Below are 15864 nucleotides of genomic sequence, written 5' to 3'. Positions count from 1 at the left end.
TTCTTTTAAGTCTCTCCTTCCATGGCTTCCATGACCCTAAGGACCCCTGGTTCTCTACCGCCCGCAACTTATCAGTTCTCGGGTTCCTGCAGTGGCTCCTCTTGCTGTGTCAGCCACGTGAAGGCAGCTGTGTCGTTGCTGTTCTGAGCACTACATACTGTCCCTGAACAAACGTAATTCCAGGGTAATTGTTCATCTTCAACCCATTTCTAGAGTCACTATGCCTCTTTCCATCTGCTGAGTATCTCCACGTGGATGGGTTCTAGTACGTCTCTGAGAATGTTACTCTCACCCTTATCTTTACTCTGTTCCCTACTGCTGATAGAACCATCGCCTACTTGAGATTCCAGGACCACCCTGAACTCCTCCTTCATCACCTAATAATCATCAACTCCAGTCAACTCGGAAACACTGGTCAAATCTGTCCACTACTTTCCCTGCCGCTGAGAGATACAGACCCTTGTCATCCCACACCTGGACTACGGTACAGGCGTGGGATTCAAGCCACTCGCCCTGGCTTCAGTTAACTCTCTTTCCTCTCCAATCCAAGTCCCATAGAGCCAACGGTTTTCTTCTGAAGCCCGGAATACACATCACCTGCCCAAACCTGTACCTATGACTCGCTGTCTCGTGCTCTGCACTGCACGTGCCACCATTCCAGCTCGTGCATCTTCGCTGACGCTGCTTCCTTGCTGGCACGGTCCTGCCTTCCACCCGCTGCCTGTAAAATGTCGAAGTCTCCTTCAACTACCCTATCGCTTCACACTGTTTTTGTGTGGCACTTCTTTCTTTCTTTCTTTTTTAAGATTTTTTGTGATTTGGACCACTTTTAAAGTCGTTACTGAATTTTTTACAATATTGCCTCGTTTTATGTGTTGGCTCTTTGGCCGAGAGGCATGTGGGATCTTAGCTCCCCGACCAGGGATGCAACCTGCACCCCCTGCATTGGAAGGCGGAGTCCCAACCACTGGACCACCAGGGAAGTCCCCTGTGGCACTTCTTAATGCAAATATTTCCATTTGTTTCTGCATCATGTTTCCTCAGGGGTAGGGACTCTCCTTTCCTCCCCTCTGTTACAACAGCTAGCAGAGTGCCTTCCATATAAGAATGAGATGATGTCTGATGACTGGGTCACCCACATCGCTCACCTGGACTGTGGGAAGGAGAGCTATCACCACCCCTCAGTAAACATGGCAATTATCTTAGACTGGAGATAAGTCCCTTCTTCACTGGAATCATATTCTCAATCCTCAGGTAAGTATGAAATGCTTATTTTCCACATAAATGAATATGTGTTATCTGTATATAGGTACAGGAAGGAACAGTAGTGTTGAAATCAGGCCACTGATTGAAATTTCCTTTGAATTCAGTCCTCTGATAGCAAGGGTCTGTTATCTATTTATTTGATGCTGCGTGTATTTCCTTTTTTGCCTTGACATTGTTCTTTGGGATAATACAACTTCAGTATTAAAAGATTATGTCGAGAAGACATCAAGTTTTATTGTTCTGGGTCTTAATTTCAAAACGAGTTTTGAGTTCCATTGGTCCAATGAGAAACGCATGTTCCTGTGAGGAAAAGAACCACTTTGGAAAATATCTCTCAAGATTATGTGGGTTAAAACTGAGACTTTACGGGGTGGGCAGGGGGGGAACAGCTAGGAAACTGTACTTTTAAATGATGAAAAAAACACTTGATTTAGTCAAAACACGTCATATCTCTATGAATCAGTGCCCAGAAATTTAAAGACATTTTGGTCCCATGTAAACAAATGTAGGTTTGAAGATACACATGGCTTATAATAGATGCATTAAAAATCTGGAAACAGGGCTTCCCTGGTGGCACAGTGGTTGAGAGTCCACCTGCCGATGCAGGGGACACGGGTTCGTGCCCCGGTCTGGGAGGATCCCACGTACCAGAGCGGCTGGGCCCGTGGGTCATGGCCGTCGAGCCTGCGTGTCCGGAGCCTGTGCTCCGCAACGGGAGAGGCCACGACAGTGAGAGGCCTGCGTACCGCAAGAAAAAAAAAATCTGGAAACGTATGATCTTATCCACTATTCATCATCAACACTGAGTCATGATCGTAGGGCTTTTAAAATGAAGTGCACACGACTTCCCTGGTGGTGCAGTGGCTAAGAATCCGCCTGCCAATGCAGGGCACACGGGTTCGAGCCCGGGTTCGGGAAGATCCCACATGCCATGGAGCAACTAAGCCCGTGCGCCACAACTACTGAGCCTGCGCTCTAGAGCCCGCGAGCCACAACTACTGACCCCGTGTGCCACAGCTACTGAAGCCCACACGCCTTAGAGCCTGTGCTCCGCAACAAGAGAAGCCACCGCAATGAGAAGCCCGCACACTGCAACGAAGAGTAGCCCCCGCTCACTACAACTAGAGAAAGCCCGCGCGCAGCAACAAAGACCCAATGCAGCCAAAAATAAGTAAATAAGTAAATAAATAAATAAATTTATTTTTAAAAAAATGAAGTGCACAGATAAGAAGCTGAAAGGTCCTGAAAAGTTTTTAATGGCTATAAAATTCTTTGAAGCTTTAGAAGAACAGTCAGGCATGACCCCTAGATACCTGATACAGTCCCTATTTACCCTTCTGCCACCTTCCCCCCATGCTGCTTCCATATCAAGCTCTTCCAGTGGATCTTCCAAGTGGATCATAGCAGGTTGCACACACCACTTACTAGCAGATCTTTCGGCGATTATGTTCATAGCTTCAGGAAGCTAAGCTGTCTGTTAATTTCCCCCATACCTGCATCAAAAAGACGGGTCCAGCAACAAACCATGTGGACCATATGCAGTCCACTTACTGAACTGGGGAATTCTAAGTAGTCAGGCGGACTTGTCCTATAGGAAGCTGAAAATACAGAACTGAAAGGCAGAAAAGCAGCCAATCTTGAGGAACGCACACTGGAAAAACCTCCCTACAGAGGTGGTAATTCAAGCACTAAGAAAGGATGAGCTCTCTGAGAATGAGTGTCTAGGGTCAGGATCAAACATGCACAGTCGGGGATGGGAGAAGGCAACAAAGAAATTCAAAAAGAACTACAGACCCTTTCGATAAAATGTATCATTATGGAAAATCCCAGTCATACGCAATAGCAGAATACAATGAGCCCCCATCACTGATCCCCCAGCTTCAACAACTACCAAACCTCTGCCAATCTTGTTTCATCTATACACACTCCCACTTCTCACCCTCCTGCCCTCCTTTTGCACCAGAAGAGACCTTGGAGATCATCTAGTTGAACTGCCTTATTTAATAGGCCCAAAGGGAGTCCATCTCCAACATGGGCCACCAGCAACACGTTCGTGACCCATAAGTTATCATCCTAAACTACGGGGGGGGAGGGGGGCAAAACAGTTCCCAACCTCCAGTTTAATAACTCCATCAGGAGAAATTTCATTCATTCACATGTAATTATTCAGCACCAACAGTGTACCCCCGGTACTGTGTCGGGCACTGGGGACACAGAGGTGAACCAGAGAGATACCGTCCCTGCCTGCACAAGGTTCAATCTTCTAGTTAGGAGAAACACGTAATAAACCGGTTATAAATAAATAACTACAGACCGTGCTAACCATCATGAAAGAAACAGGGTGATGCAAGAAGAGAGGGGCGGGGGGCTCTCCTTAGATAGGGTGGTCAGGCCTCTCTGAACAGGTAACATTTGAGCTGAAACCGAGCCAAGGGGCAGGAAAGTGCATCCCACTTTCAACATATAGCTGTGACAGGTCCTTGGCGTGGAGGGATTATATCAGGGACCACGCTAATGGAGAAAGACAAAAGTCTGGGGGTCAGGGGGTGGTTATGGCCCGCTGTCCGTGGTGGTCATCATCTTTATCATCGCCATCATGACGCTTTATCCTGGAACAAGGCTTCCGGGTTGGGGGGTGGGGGAGAAAAGCACTTGCCCGGTCCTTCAAGCGGGACGTACGAATAACTTACAAATGGCTAGGACCTAAGACTCTAATAAGCCAAGAGGCTCGTGGAGCCCCCAGGTTCTACTCCGTCCTCTCTCTCGCAGCCGCCAGTCTCTGAAAACTGAAAGAAGCACCAGACATCGCGCCCAGGGGGAGGAGGAGATGGAGACGGTGCAGACCACCGGGGCCCCAGTGCAAGACTAGACCCTAGCTCCGTGGCCTCTTCACGTCAGGCTACTCCAAAAGTCACTTCCCGCACTGGTGCCCCGCCGACCTCGCCAAGGGCTCCCAAGGTTGCAGGTAGGCGGAACCACGGCGTCACACGTGGCAAAGAGAAGAAAATTCCCCCAAAGTGGTGCCCGAGAACGGGCGCAGTACCTGTCATGACACGCGAAGAGAGAGTATGCGGGGATGCGGCCATCACGCACGAGTCCGGCGGCCCCCCGGGGTCCCCGCGTCCTCTCTCCTCACCGGCTGCTGGGTGCCGCCATCTTCTTTTCCCCGCCCCCCGTGAGAGGAGCGGGAGCTTCCGGGTCGTCACTTCCGGCGGGCGGGACGCGGAAGTGGAGGGCTGTGGCCTGAGGGGCGTTGACCGGCCGCCCGGCTGGAGCGCGCTGGGCCTAGGACACGGGACCTGAGGTACCTTCGCGGGGCGCGAGGAGCGCGGGGCGGCGGAGGCTTCCGAGGAAAGGCCGCGCGCGACGGCGGACCTGCGCCTCCCGCCCCGAGGCCAGCATCCCTGGCCGGAACCGAGGGGCCTGGCCCTTGGGCAGGGCCGGCCGCGGGCTGCTTGCGGGTCGCTTGCAGATACCTCCGGGATACTTTTGGGCCGCCGAGGCGCCGGGAGGAAATGGTTCTGGGGACGGTGCCCCCAGCTTCCAGCCCCATCGGTTACAGCTTTACCATATTCGTTGTCAGATGCGGGGAGCGACGCACGCGGGCTCCTGGCCCCTGAGCCACGCCGAGGAGTCGTCAGGAGCATCTCGGGACGAGGAAGGTGCGTGCAGAGTTTAAGGTTCCAGGCTCCGGAGTGACCTCTGTATTCCTGGCTCCACCTTCTGGCCTCCTGACGTGTTGAGCAAATGACCTAAGTCCCCCGAACCTCGGTTATGTCGCTGTGCGACGGGGATCATAATAGCGTATGTCCCATAAGATGGTTGAGAGAATTAAATGATGTCTCTGCAGTGGGTACCCAGCCAGACTCCTGTCACGGCCCAGAACTGATAAGTTATCATTCGTGTCTGATTAGGAGGGCAGGTTTCAGCGCTCCTCCTTTCTTCCGGTTTTGGTGTTGGGAGTTCCGCAACTAACAGTGCACTGAAGGAAAAAGATTCGGCATTTGAAAGAGAAGAAATAGGTAACTGGGTTCTAGGAGGGTAATTTCTCTGTCTTCAGTGATAAGGTGATAGGTGGTCACGTGGGTCATCTCGGCTAGCATTGCCGGGCACGGGGGTACCGAGAAGAATGAGACCCCCTGACTGTGTGAGAGCTGACACGGTACCAGTGGGGCGAGAGGGGTTGTCAGTTAGCAAGGTCAGTGTGATGGGGGTGATGTAGAAAGTGCTTCAGAAACCCAGGTGAGGTAGCGGTTCTGTGTGGTTGGTCAGGGAAGGCTTTGGAGATTCAAACTTGGTACTCAGTTGGAGGAACAGTGGATTTTTCCTGCAAACAAGGAAGGGAAAGGATATTCCCCGAAGAGGTAAACATCATTAAATACTATGTTAAAAGTTTTCAAAACGCCTTGTAATTTTCCATGTGCTTTTTAGAAACGTTTGGTGTTGACATCCACAGGAAAAGGTAACCTCTTTTGAATAACAAGTTAAGGCTCAAAGAGTTTTATTTGCCCAAAGTCACCTAGCTGCTGAGTTCCAGACCAAGACCAGAACCTCTGATACCTGTTAGCACGTGATTTCCACCTTGCCTTATGGCCTTATTCACCCAAGCGTCTTGAAGAGTCACAGCCTCTGTGATTTGTAAAACACAGAGAATTTCAACCTTGGCTGCCTGTCAGCATCACCTGTAGGGCTTTAAAAATTACAGATGCCTGAGCCACCTCCAGACCTATTAAATTAGAAAGAGTGGGGAATGGATGGAACGGACATATAATTTTCTTTTTAAAGTATCACAGGTGATTTTGGTACACAGAGCTGAGAATTACTAGATTCCAACTTTTTTTTCTTTTTTTGACAACACAGCTATGTCTAAAAGGTTGATTCACATGAGTGTTAATGTTTCATGTACTCCAAAAATATGAATTCCTGAGTTCTCTAGGTTTGTGATAGACAAGAAGTTTAATAGACATGCTCCTCCTTGGCCAACAGATTTTTCTCTTCATTTTCAGTTCTTTCCAAAAATGGGGGCAAGGTCAAGTACATGAATGAATGCATCAGTTTTTATTTATTGAGAGAAACCAGTCAGTGTCATATGGGAAAAAAGGCCTAAATGATGAATACCTTCTGTTGAGATTGGTCAGGAAGTGCATTCATTTGTAATTAAGTTAGCCTATGTCAATAATCCCAAAGCATAGTCTCCGGAAAGGTAATCCCTGGAGATACTTCTGGGAGGAAGAGAATCCCACTGCCCTGTGCGGTGAATTGGCTGCCTGTAGCTGCAAGGGAGGCTGAGAAAGCAGAGAGCAGGATTGTAGTGATGAGCTTAGGCCAGTCACAATCCATCCCCCAGACACAGTGCTGTCTGGAATCAAACCACAGTGATGTTAAACTAAGAAACAAGTAGAGAATGGATTTTGGTTAAGCAGCTAAAAGGGTGTGCCACAGTTTTGTTGAACCTGTTGTTTTCCAAACATTTTGGAAACAAACCCTTTTGTGAAATACCCTGAAAACTTGGGAAGTGCCAGCCTCTCTCACACACACACACAGCCAAACAAACAAACAATTTGGGGCTTGGACTATGTTTGTGGTGACAGTTTTCACTTATTCTAAGGTGAATCAGACTTCCTGATTTGGAACGATCTTACTTCATTTGACTTACTTTTCCTGGACAGGTTTCCTTAGAAAACGCCATATACAAGCTCTGCCCTTCAGTCACTGTAGATTAATAGGACATGTAGAGATGGACCTCAACAGCCATATAACTGCACCTTTTCATCTTACAGATTTGGAAACTGAGGTCCAGAGAGGTTAAGTAATTTACTCTGAGTGATAGAACTTTGTCTCCAGACACCCAGGCCAGCATTTTTCCATCTCATTATATTGTCTTTCTTGTCCCTGACTCTACCTGTGGCATCTTCACTAATGAAATTAAGTAGGGCTTCACAATTATATATATTTCTTTGACTTTGGATTTTTTAATTTTTACATTTCAAGTAAAATAAATATGTTTCTTAGATTTTTGTAGAATATGTTTTTAATTACCTGCTTATTTTGTTTAATATTGCTTATGACGAGACATAAAGAATTAAAAGCATTATTTTTAGCTAAAAGCATAGTTTTAATTAGCCCACAGTTACTGAAAGTTGAGTTGTATTCAATTTTATGTTAATGTGGTCATTAACCACAGTTATCACTTGCATATGTATTTTTAAACGTGATTCTGAATAACCAATGTAAAGCTATGTACTTTGTCTCTTAAAACTAATGTTATCACGATTTACCTAGATAATGGCTTAGCACTCAGTTAAAAACCAAGCTACCCTCAACTCCCACTTTGTCCTGTAGTGGATTTCCTTCAGAATTTGAAAGCAGAATCTCAGAGTTTCTCCTTGGAGAGTCTGTACTGAATCCAGTCTGCATTTTATTCCGTCTGATGTGACTTCTGAGTGGATGCTAACTCTCTCAAAGCCTTGGTGAATTTACTGCAGTAGATACAGACGTAGCTTCCTCTAGGCAAAATCCCAACCTAGTATGCAGGATGTAATCAGTTAGCACAGAATTATCCATCTAAAAGCAAAATAGATTTCAGAGCCCAAGGATAGGCAAAGGATCTGAATCAAGTTTTTCCAAAGAAGATATACAAATGGCCAATAAGTACATGAAAAGGTGGTCAACAGCATTAGCAGTCAGAGAAATAAGACTTAAAATCAAATTGGAAACCTGATGTTCTACTGCTGGGAATGTAAAATGGTGCAGCTGCCTTTGAAAACAGTTTGGCAGTTTTTCAAAAAGTTAAATAAAGGGCTGTCATATGACCCAGCAGTTCCACTCCTAGATGGAGAAATGAAGACATACTTACTCAACGATAGAAAGACAGGGTTCTTCCCCTGGTCCCATGATGTTGGGGGTAGGTGGTGACAAGACAGGCCTGGTTTGCTTCGTGCTTGAGGGAGGCCTCCCTCCTGCTGTGAAAAGGCCGATGCTCAGGCTCCTTCCAGTGAGCTGGGCTCCCACCAGATGTAGCTCTGCTCACCAGCGTCAGGGCTCCCACATAAGTGTGTGTGTCCAGAGCCTCAGTGTGATAATAAACTGGCGTTTGCCCACGCTTGTCCTCCTCTGGAGGCTTAGCAAAGGTGACCACTGCTACAGTAGGCAACTCAGGTGTGGGAAGCGTGGAGTATTTCAGGACCCTGCCTTTGGCCGTGGCTTCATGGTGGTGATGCTGGGTCAAGTCAGGTCAGGAGACTGGTGTTAATTAGGCAATCGAAAGGGTTAAAAAGAACTCTAAGTGTCACAGAGGTAGCAGCTTCAGAAAGTAGCTACCACCTCGGTAACTGGATGGTGGGGAATGAGGCCAGGATTATTACAGCGTGGAAACCGAGAGGAGCAGGCACTGCTCTACTGATGCTGTGGTCTCTGCAGGGAACTGACCAAGCTGGATCTTAAGGTGTTGGGGAAGCTGTACGTGGCCTCAGCCGCTGCTGCTGGGGTGAAGGAGCACTGGAGTGAGGTGCCCAGGGGCGCAGGCAGACGGGAAGCAGGTGGCGGGAGGGACCCCTGCCCTCTCCATCCTGCAGCATCACTGTCCCATCTTGGCAGAGCCGAGCGGTGAGAGAGCCTGCAGGAGTGTGGTTTGCAGACTCCCAGCTCCAGCACCAGCAGGCACCGGATACAGGGTAAGTTTGGAGCCAGGACAGATAACTGCTGGGAGTTCTTAGGTGAACAGACGTTCCACTGTAAGTGTACAGATTAGGGTTTACAAATCAGCCTCCTATGAGCTTGAATAACCTAAATCAGTTCCTCAGATCTCTTAATAGTTCCTCCAAGGTGACCAGTAAGGATCCTGGTCCAAGGTCACTCCAGTCAGACATTACCCTCAGCTGTAACCTTTTCCAGCTCTACACCCCAGGGCTGATTCCATCCAGGAGCTTGGTGACATCATAAGTGGAAAGTGAAGTTCAGGAATGCAGGAAAATGAAACAGCCGCAGGGAAATGCCCTTGAGCAAATTCTGCTCACTGCCGCGGCCTTCCACCTTCATTAATCAACAGGCCACGATTTTAAGGGAAGCAGTACCTGCAGTCCAGGAGGTGAGCCACGACGGCCTCCGGTCAAACAGAGGGATCTCAGCCACACTTGCCCAGAGTTCCTGACAGCCGGAGAGGCCATGTGACCCAGTTCTGACTAGAGAGAGAGAAGGAGAAACCTGCAGACAAGTTTTCTAGGAAAAACCTCATTCACTACTGAAGGTGTTCAAAGGGCAGTGCTCTGGGCCTTTCCCTTCCTTTCATTCTCAGGAAGCAGGGCTGAAAGTGGAATTTCTGGCACTGAGGCAGCCGTCTCGCAATTGTGAAGTGATGAAGAAACATGCCAGGGAAGGTGGAGTAGGAAAAAGAGAACCCAGATTCTAGATGAACTTGTTGGGCCCCTGCTCCAAGCCTGGAACATCTGTCTGCAGACTTACTGCTATAAGCATACTGTTCTGCTTAAGCTACTTTCCGGGTTTCCGGTTCGTCGCGTCCCTGATGGGACATTGAGGGGTAGGGCTGGGGAGCCGAGTGACCTGCACCAGAGCTTGCTGAGGAAGACGGCATGGAGAGGCAACCCAGATCACGCCAGACCGCTGAAGCGCAGGCCGTGTCTAACAAGAATAACACAAACTCGACATGGTAGCTGTTTCCAATAGGTTATCAACCCACAACGGTTTAAATAAAACAAATACAAGATGCAGTTTTGTGCAGACTAGCTTCTTACCTTGTGGCTTGGCTGTTTACTGTGCACCCAGTTCCTTTGCTGATGTCAAAATGTCCTGCTTCCCCACATCAGGAAAGTATCCCTTTTGTCTTTTCCTCATCCTTGGAATCTTGAAGCCTCGTGAAGAATATGGTGGAGTGCTCCAAGTGTAGCAGGAGACAAATCCTGTTGGCCACTACTGGTTGAGAAAATCATAACCCATAAAGAGCATCCCTAAACACCTAAACACACATTTTTTTATTAGTTAAAAAATAAAATGGTTCTTATATATTCTGGTAAATGACCTGTCAGTGTTATAAAACTAGAGAATTCCAAGGTACAAGGAAATTCGCTAAATGCAAATTAATAAGAAGAATCCCAGCAAGGTTATTCACAAAACAAAAATAATTAGCAAGCTACTACGAAAGCATAAACATCAAATCTTTTCTAAAATTAGTTATTAGTTCTCATCTATGGATCTTCTTTCTCCCTGCATTTGTACCTTTAAGACAATTGATAACAGGAAATGAAGATGTTGATTTCTTTTTTGAAATAAGTATCAATGCATATTTGCAAAAATATGCCATTTCTTTAGCATTTACGGTGCATTAAGTGCTTTGTCATGACATCATTTACTTTTCTCCAGAACCAAGATGTGTGTCATTCCCATTTTCAGATGAAGAGCTTGAGACCTTAAAAGATTTTAAAAGATTAAATAATTTTTCCAAGTTCACATAGCTAGGAAGTAAGTACCACAACTAGAATTTAAACCTACCTGATTTACAAAGGATGTGTTCTTAATCCTAATACTGGGCCGTCTCCCATATTTTATGTATTATAGAGTCCTCATTATCTGGCATTTTTTCATACTAGAATAGAGTTTCACATTTCATCAAACAAGTGAAGTTATTGTAGTCCGGCCTCAAAAAATTACTTGATTTTGCGTTTTCTGACTTGGGTTCAATTTCCTTTGACCTCAGTTTCTGGGTATATAGAACAGGAATACTAATACCAGGTCCACCACTTCAATTACATTGCACTTTCAAAACTTAATGAGAGTTCATGTCTGGACACCTTCAAATAATACTCATTCCGGAGACCTACCGAATCAAAAATCTTTGGGGGTGGGCCTGGGAATCCAGAGTTAAGCAAAATGACTTTATTATTTTTTAAAAATCACATAAGCTTTGTGTAAAATGTCAAGAGTACAGAAAAAGAAAGAAAGCATTCCCAAGAGAAAGGGTCCCCAAGGAAGATGGTGATGGTGATGGTGGTGATGGCGGCCATGATGATGATAACAGCACAGACACCCCCTCTATTTCTTAGATTCTTCCTGTGTCCCAGAATTTACATACCTTGTCTCATCTAATCACATTTCACCTTCGCAGCAACCTTACAGCTAACAGACGATTATCCACATTTATAGATAAAGTAATCGAAGCTCATAGTCTGAGAAATCTGTATTAGGTTCCTAGGGCTGCAATAACAGTACCACAAACTGGGTGGCTTAAGACAACAGTTATGTAGCGTCCCCCAGTTATGGAGCCTGAAGTCTGAAATCAAGGTATCAGCAGCGCCATGTTCCCTCGGAAGCCTCTATGGAGCATCCTTCCTGCCTTTTCCAGCTTCTGAGAGACCCAGGCATTCAGTTCCCAGTCTGTGTCAGCCAAACTCCCATCTCCGCCTCAGCCTTCACATGGCAGTCTTCCTTCTGTGTCTGTCTTCACAAGGCATTTTATGCTCTGTGTGTGTCTCTGTCCAAATTTCTCTCTTTTAGGGACATGAGTCTGATTGGATGAGTGCCCACCCTAAGGACTTCATCTTAATTTGATTCCATCTGCAGAGATCCTATTTCCAAAGAGGCTGACATTCCCAGATCCTTCAACATGTCTTTCTAGGGGACACAATTCAACCCATAATACTATCCAAGGATACAATGGCTAGTAAACTGCAGGACTGGATTTGAACCTGGGTGATGCTAGAGTCTGGCCCCGTGGCCGTCAGCCACCACATATCCTGTCTTGGGAAGACACTCGGGGACGTTGTGCTGCAGTGCCTCGAGCAGGGGGAGGTGTAATAAGTGGGGAGAAAAATCTTGCAACTGTTCAGGAATAATTTATTTACAAGAGAACAAAACTCTGGGTGAGTCTCCGACATTTCCTCTGCAACAGTTAGATGCCAAGTGACTCCACACAGTGTTCTGAGGGGGAAAAAGTTATGAGCTAAGAACCTTATACCCAGCAATTTCTCTTTCAGTGGGACAGGCGGGCGTTCTCAGAAATGCAAGGGCTCAGAAAATATTCCACGTGTTGAAAAACTATTTGAAGATACATTCCAGTGGTTCAGAGGGTTTGAGATTATAGAGACCAGAAAAAAATCTCAAAATTAATTTAGAAACCAACATAGGGATTGCCAGCTTTTAACTGTGTAAAGGCATTTATAACAAATCAAACTACCATCTAGTGTTCATATAATGGCTTCATAAAAGATTGATCATTTTAATGCCAAAAATATTAAAAGAATATATTCTGATAGCTACTTAAATGGAATAGTTTAGCTTTATGGAAAAAATATTTGTATTTAATATATTTTACCCCAGAGGAGCGAAGAACTTTTTCTGTAGATAAGACCTCACCCATGAATGGGTGTTTGAGAATCAGGAGCCCACAGGAACCTAAATAAGGACGAGTGAAAATGTGTTCTGGCTAGCATTCAGGATTTATGCCACTGGGGGGAAAATATGATTTGAAACTGACCATAATCATTTCCATCTTCTCAGGAAAGTTTCAGTGGGAAAATCAGTCTTTGCAGTTGCTACTCCCTTCCACATACAGAGGGTAGAAGGAAGGAGATAACTTATTCCCTCAGCTGACATCTGGGTTTCCACTTAGTCTTTCCAAGTTCTCATGAAAATATCCATGAAAGGACCACTAGTTTAAAATAATGGTTTGCATTCGCACATTTAATTACTTCTCCCTCCCCGATTCTCTATAGAAAGAACATGTCTCCATTTCAAACTGAGGGTTTGCCCATTTGGCTATAATTTCTGAGAATTTCTGCAAATTAGAGTACAGGTGAGGCCAGAGTAAGAGAAGAACCCATCAGTCTATGATTCCTGACATATAAAGGGTGAGACTCATGTATGGAGAAAGAGGAGTGGCCGCCTAGCAAAATTCAACCAGTACCTCCCTCCCCAAACTCAGAGCCAGAGGGGCTGGGAGCCAGGACAAACAGAATCTGGAAGCCAGTGTATCAGGTAGAGACACAGGCTGCTTGAAGCGTTCAATCACACTTATACTTGGAATGAGTTCCGGGACTAAGTAAAGGGCAGCGGTGAAGCTGGCTTAAAATTGAGGAAGTGGGTGTGAGTTGGGAAATGCTGCCCTGGAGCCTTTGCCCTAGAGCCCTAGCTAAGGGTAAGCTAGAATGACAATCAGGAACAGAGACTTTGAGGCACCATGTTGAAGTTCTTCCCCCATATCTGTTCCCTTCCTCACCTGCTAGGCACACGGACGTTCTATATGGTATGAAGTAATACTATGGTAAATCAAATCACAATTTCCCTATCACAGAAACTACAGAGATATCAATCCGAAGACACACTGAATAAGACATTTGCAACATTTCCTAAGGGACTATACAGTGATAACAAGTCCTCAAATCTAAATGACTTGACACCAACAAAAGGGTTTACTTGCTCACTTAAAGCTTGATGCAAGGTGGGTGACTCGTCAAGGCCGCCATCCTCCAAGCAGTAACACAAAGATCCAGGCTGCTTCTGTGTTATGGCTCCACCTTTCTCAATATGTCCTGTATGGTCACCACCTTATCAAAGCAAGAGACTCGCGCGTACGCATCAAAAATGGCAAATGTCTTTTATACTCCCAATCCATTGCTCAGGACTAATCAAATGTCCCCAACATAACTGCAGTGCAAGGGCATCTGAGAAATGTAGGTAAGCAATGAAACATACGGGTATTACTCTGCCACAGGGACATAAAAGAAGACTTGGATAAAATGAAAGGCATACCATGCTTCTGTATCAGGAGAGGTAATATTGTAATGGTGTTAATTCTCTCCAGTATAATATAGGCCTGTAACATAATCCTGACACAGCACTTAATAAAATAACCCCCGAGTTCTTCAGGAAGAATAAATGACCAAGAATAGCCAAGAAAAGTTAGAAAGTAAAGTGAATATGGCAGGGCTGTCCACCAAGGTGTTAAATGTATTGTGAAGCTCCAGTTGTTCAAATAATTTGGTGGTGCTTGACCAAGAATAGATACCAAGATCATTGAAACAAAATGACAAGTCTAAGAACAGACCAAAGGGTATATACACATTTGGCATGTTTAGATAAGAGCAGCATGCTAAATAAGTATGGAAAAGAATATTTAGCTGAAGCATTTAGCATAGGGGCCACCGAATCAACACTTGGGAGGAATGTTAAGTCTGTACCTCACACTGAACTCCAAAATCTATTTCAGACGGACTGAAAAGTTTAAATGAGTTAATAGAGGGAAATAAAGGCTTGGGAAGGACCATCTCAGCATGACTTAGGTCAAAGGATCCATAAAGATGCATGCGTTTTTCCTTTAACCTAAAAGTTTTAAACTTCTCTGTCCCAAACGACAGATCAAGCTAAAAGGCAATCAAAAATGAGGGAATCAACTGCATCATATATGACAGACAAGGGAGTACCACTATTAACATGTGAACAGCTCTAGAGATAAATGATAAATGCACAAAATTATATGAATGAAAAGACATGGGAGTTTTTTTGATAAACATAAAAATTTCAATATCATTAGGGTCAAAGTACAAATTCAGAAAAACTGGTATAGTCTTCTACCTACTGAATTGGCAAAGATTAAAAAAAGTGATAATGGCTGCTGTTAGGGTGCAGGGTGACAGGGAGTATACATTTGTATCCAGTTGGCCCTCCATATCCACGGGTTCCACATCCGTGGATCCAATCGAATCAAAAATATATTTGTTTAAATTCCAGAAAGTTCCTAAAAGCAAAACTTGAATTTGCTACACACCAGCAACTATTTACATAGCATTTACCTTGTATTAGAAGTAATCTAGAGATGATTTAAAGTATATGGTAAGATGTGCATAGGTCATATGCAAATACTACACCATTTTATATAAGGGACTTGAGCATCCATGGATTTTGGAAACTGTGGAGGTTCTGGAATCAGGCCGCTGCGGATACTGACAACTGCACTCTCTCTGGAGGGCAATTTGTTAAAAGTCTCCAAAAGTTTCTACCTGGGCATTCTACTTCTAGGAATTTATTCTAAGGAAATAATAATACATTTGTAGAAATAATTATTTATTAAAATCGTCATCCAATCTCAGTTTTAGGAGCAAAAGTTTGAAAACAACCTAAATGTTCAGTAATAATTCTCGGTAAATATCCAGTATGTCTTGACTGAATAAATTGTTTTATGTCCACATGCACAGACATTGTAAATATTGTTGTAAAGTTTGTTTATAGGCATTAAGATGTTCATAGGCTATATTTGAATGAACAAAGCAAACTACCTACAGTATGTTCCTATTTTAATTTTTCAGAGTTTATATATGCCTTAAAAATTCTAGAAACATACGTTCAAAATTAACAGCAGTCACCTCTGGTTGATAGAATTAAGGCAATTTAAACTATTCTTTTTCATTCTCTGTATTTAAAAATATATGTATTCTACAATAAGTATGTCTCACTAAATTAAAAAATGGAGAAGGTGGAGGGAAAAAAAAACCTGTGAGACTCCCAGAGTGGCCACTGCCAGGGTCTGACGTGTGGATCAAAAAAAGAGAATGACTGCTGTGCCCTCATGGCTGCCTGAAAACACATATTTCA

At 44.8% G+C, this 15864-nt stretch overlaps 1 protein-coding gene and 1 long non-coding RNA gene across 5 annotated transcripts in view; one reads left to right on the top strand and one right to left on the bottom strand.

Annotated features, from left to right (window-relative positions):
- Window positions 1-4913, bottom strand: part of COX10 (cytochrome c oxidase assembly factor heme A:farnesyltransferase COX10) — a 113357-nt gene extending 108444 nt beyond the window's left edge. The window contains exon 1 of the mRNA XM_024752551.1: window positions 4310-4913. Coding sequence (XP_024608319.1) covers window positions 4310-4913 — 604 coding nt within the window. The remainder of the gene's footprint in view (window positions 1-4309) is intronic.
- On the top strand, window positions 4477-9992 carry LOC112404545 (uncharacterized). 4 transcript variants are annotated; one of them, XR_003004117.1, is made up of 3 exons: window positions 4477-4570; window positions 4850-5288; window positions 8686-9992. It is a non-coding gene; the product is annotated as an uncharacterized LOC112404545 (long non-coding RNA). The 4 variants fall into 4 exon arrangements; XR_003004120.1 differs by having other exon boundaries at window positions 4850-8939; window positions 9314-9992; XR_003004119.1 differs by having other exon boundaries at window positions 4850-8939; window positions 9160-9992.
- The last annotated feature ends 5872 nt before the right edge of the window (window positions 9993-15864 follow it).

Source organism: Neophocaena asiaeorientalis, unplaced genomic scaffold, assembly GCF_003031525.2.
Source record: "Neophocaena asiaeorientalis asiaeorientalis breed wild unplaced genomic scaffold, Neophocaena_asiaeorientalis_V1.1 scaffold540, whole genome shotgun sequence".
Classification (NCBI taxonomy): Eukaryota; Metazoa; Chordata; class Mammalia; order Artiodactyla; family Phocoenidae; genus Neophocaena; species Neophocaena asiaeorientalis.
The sequence above is the reverse complement of the archived record's forward strand: the minus strand, read 5'-3'. Positions and strand labels throughout refer to the sequence as shown.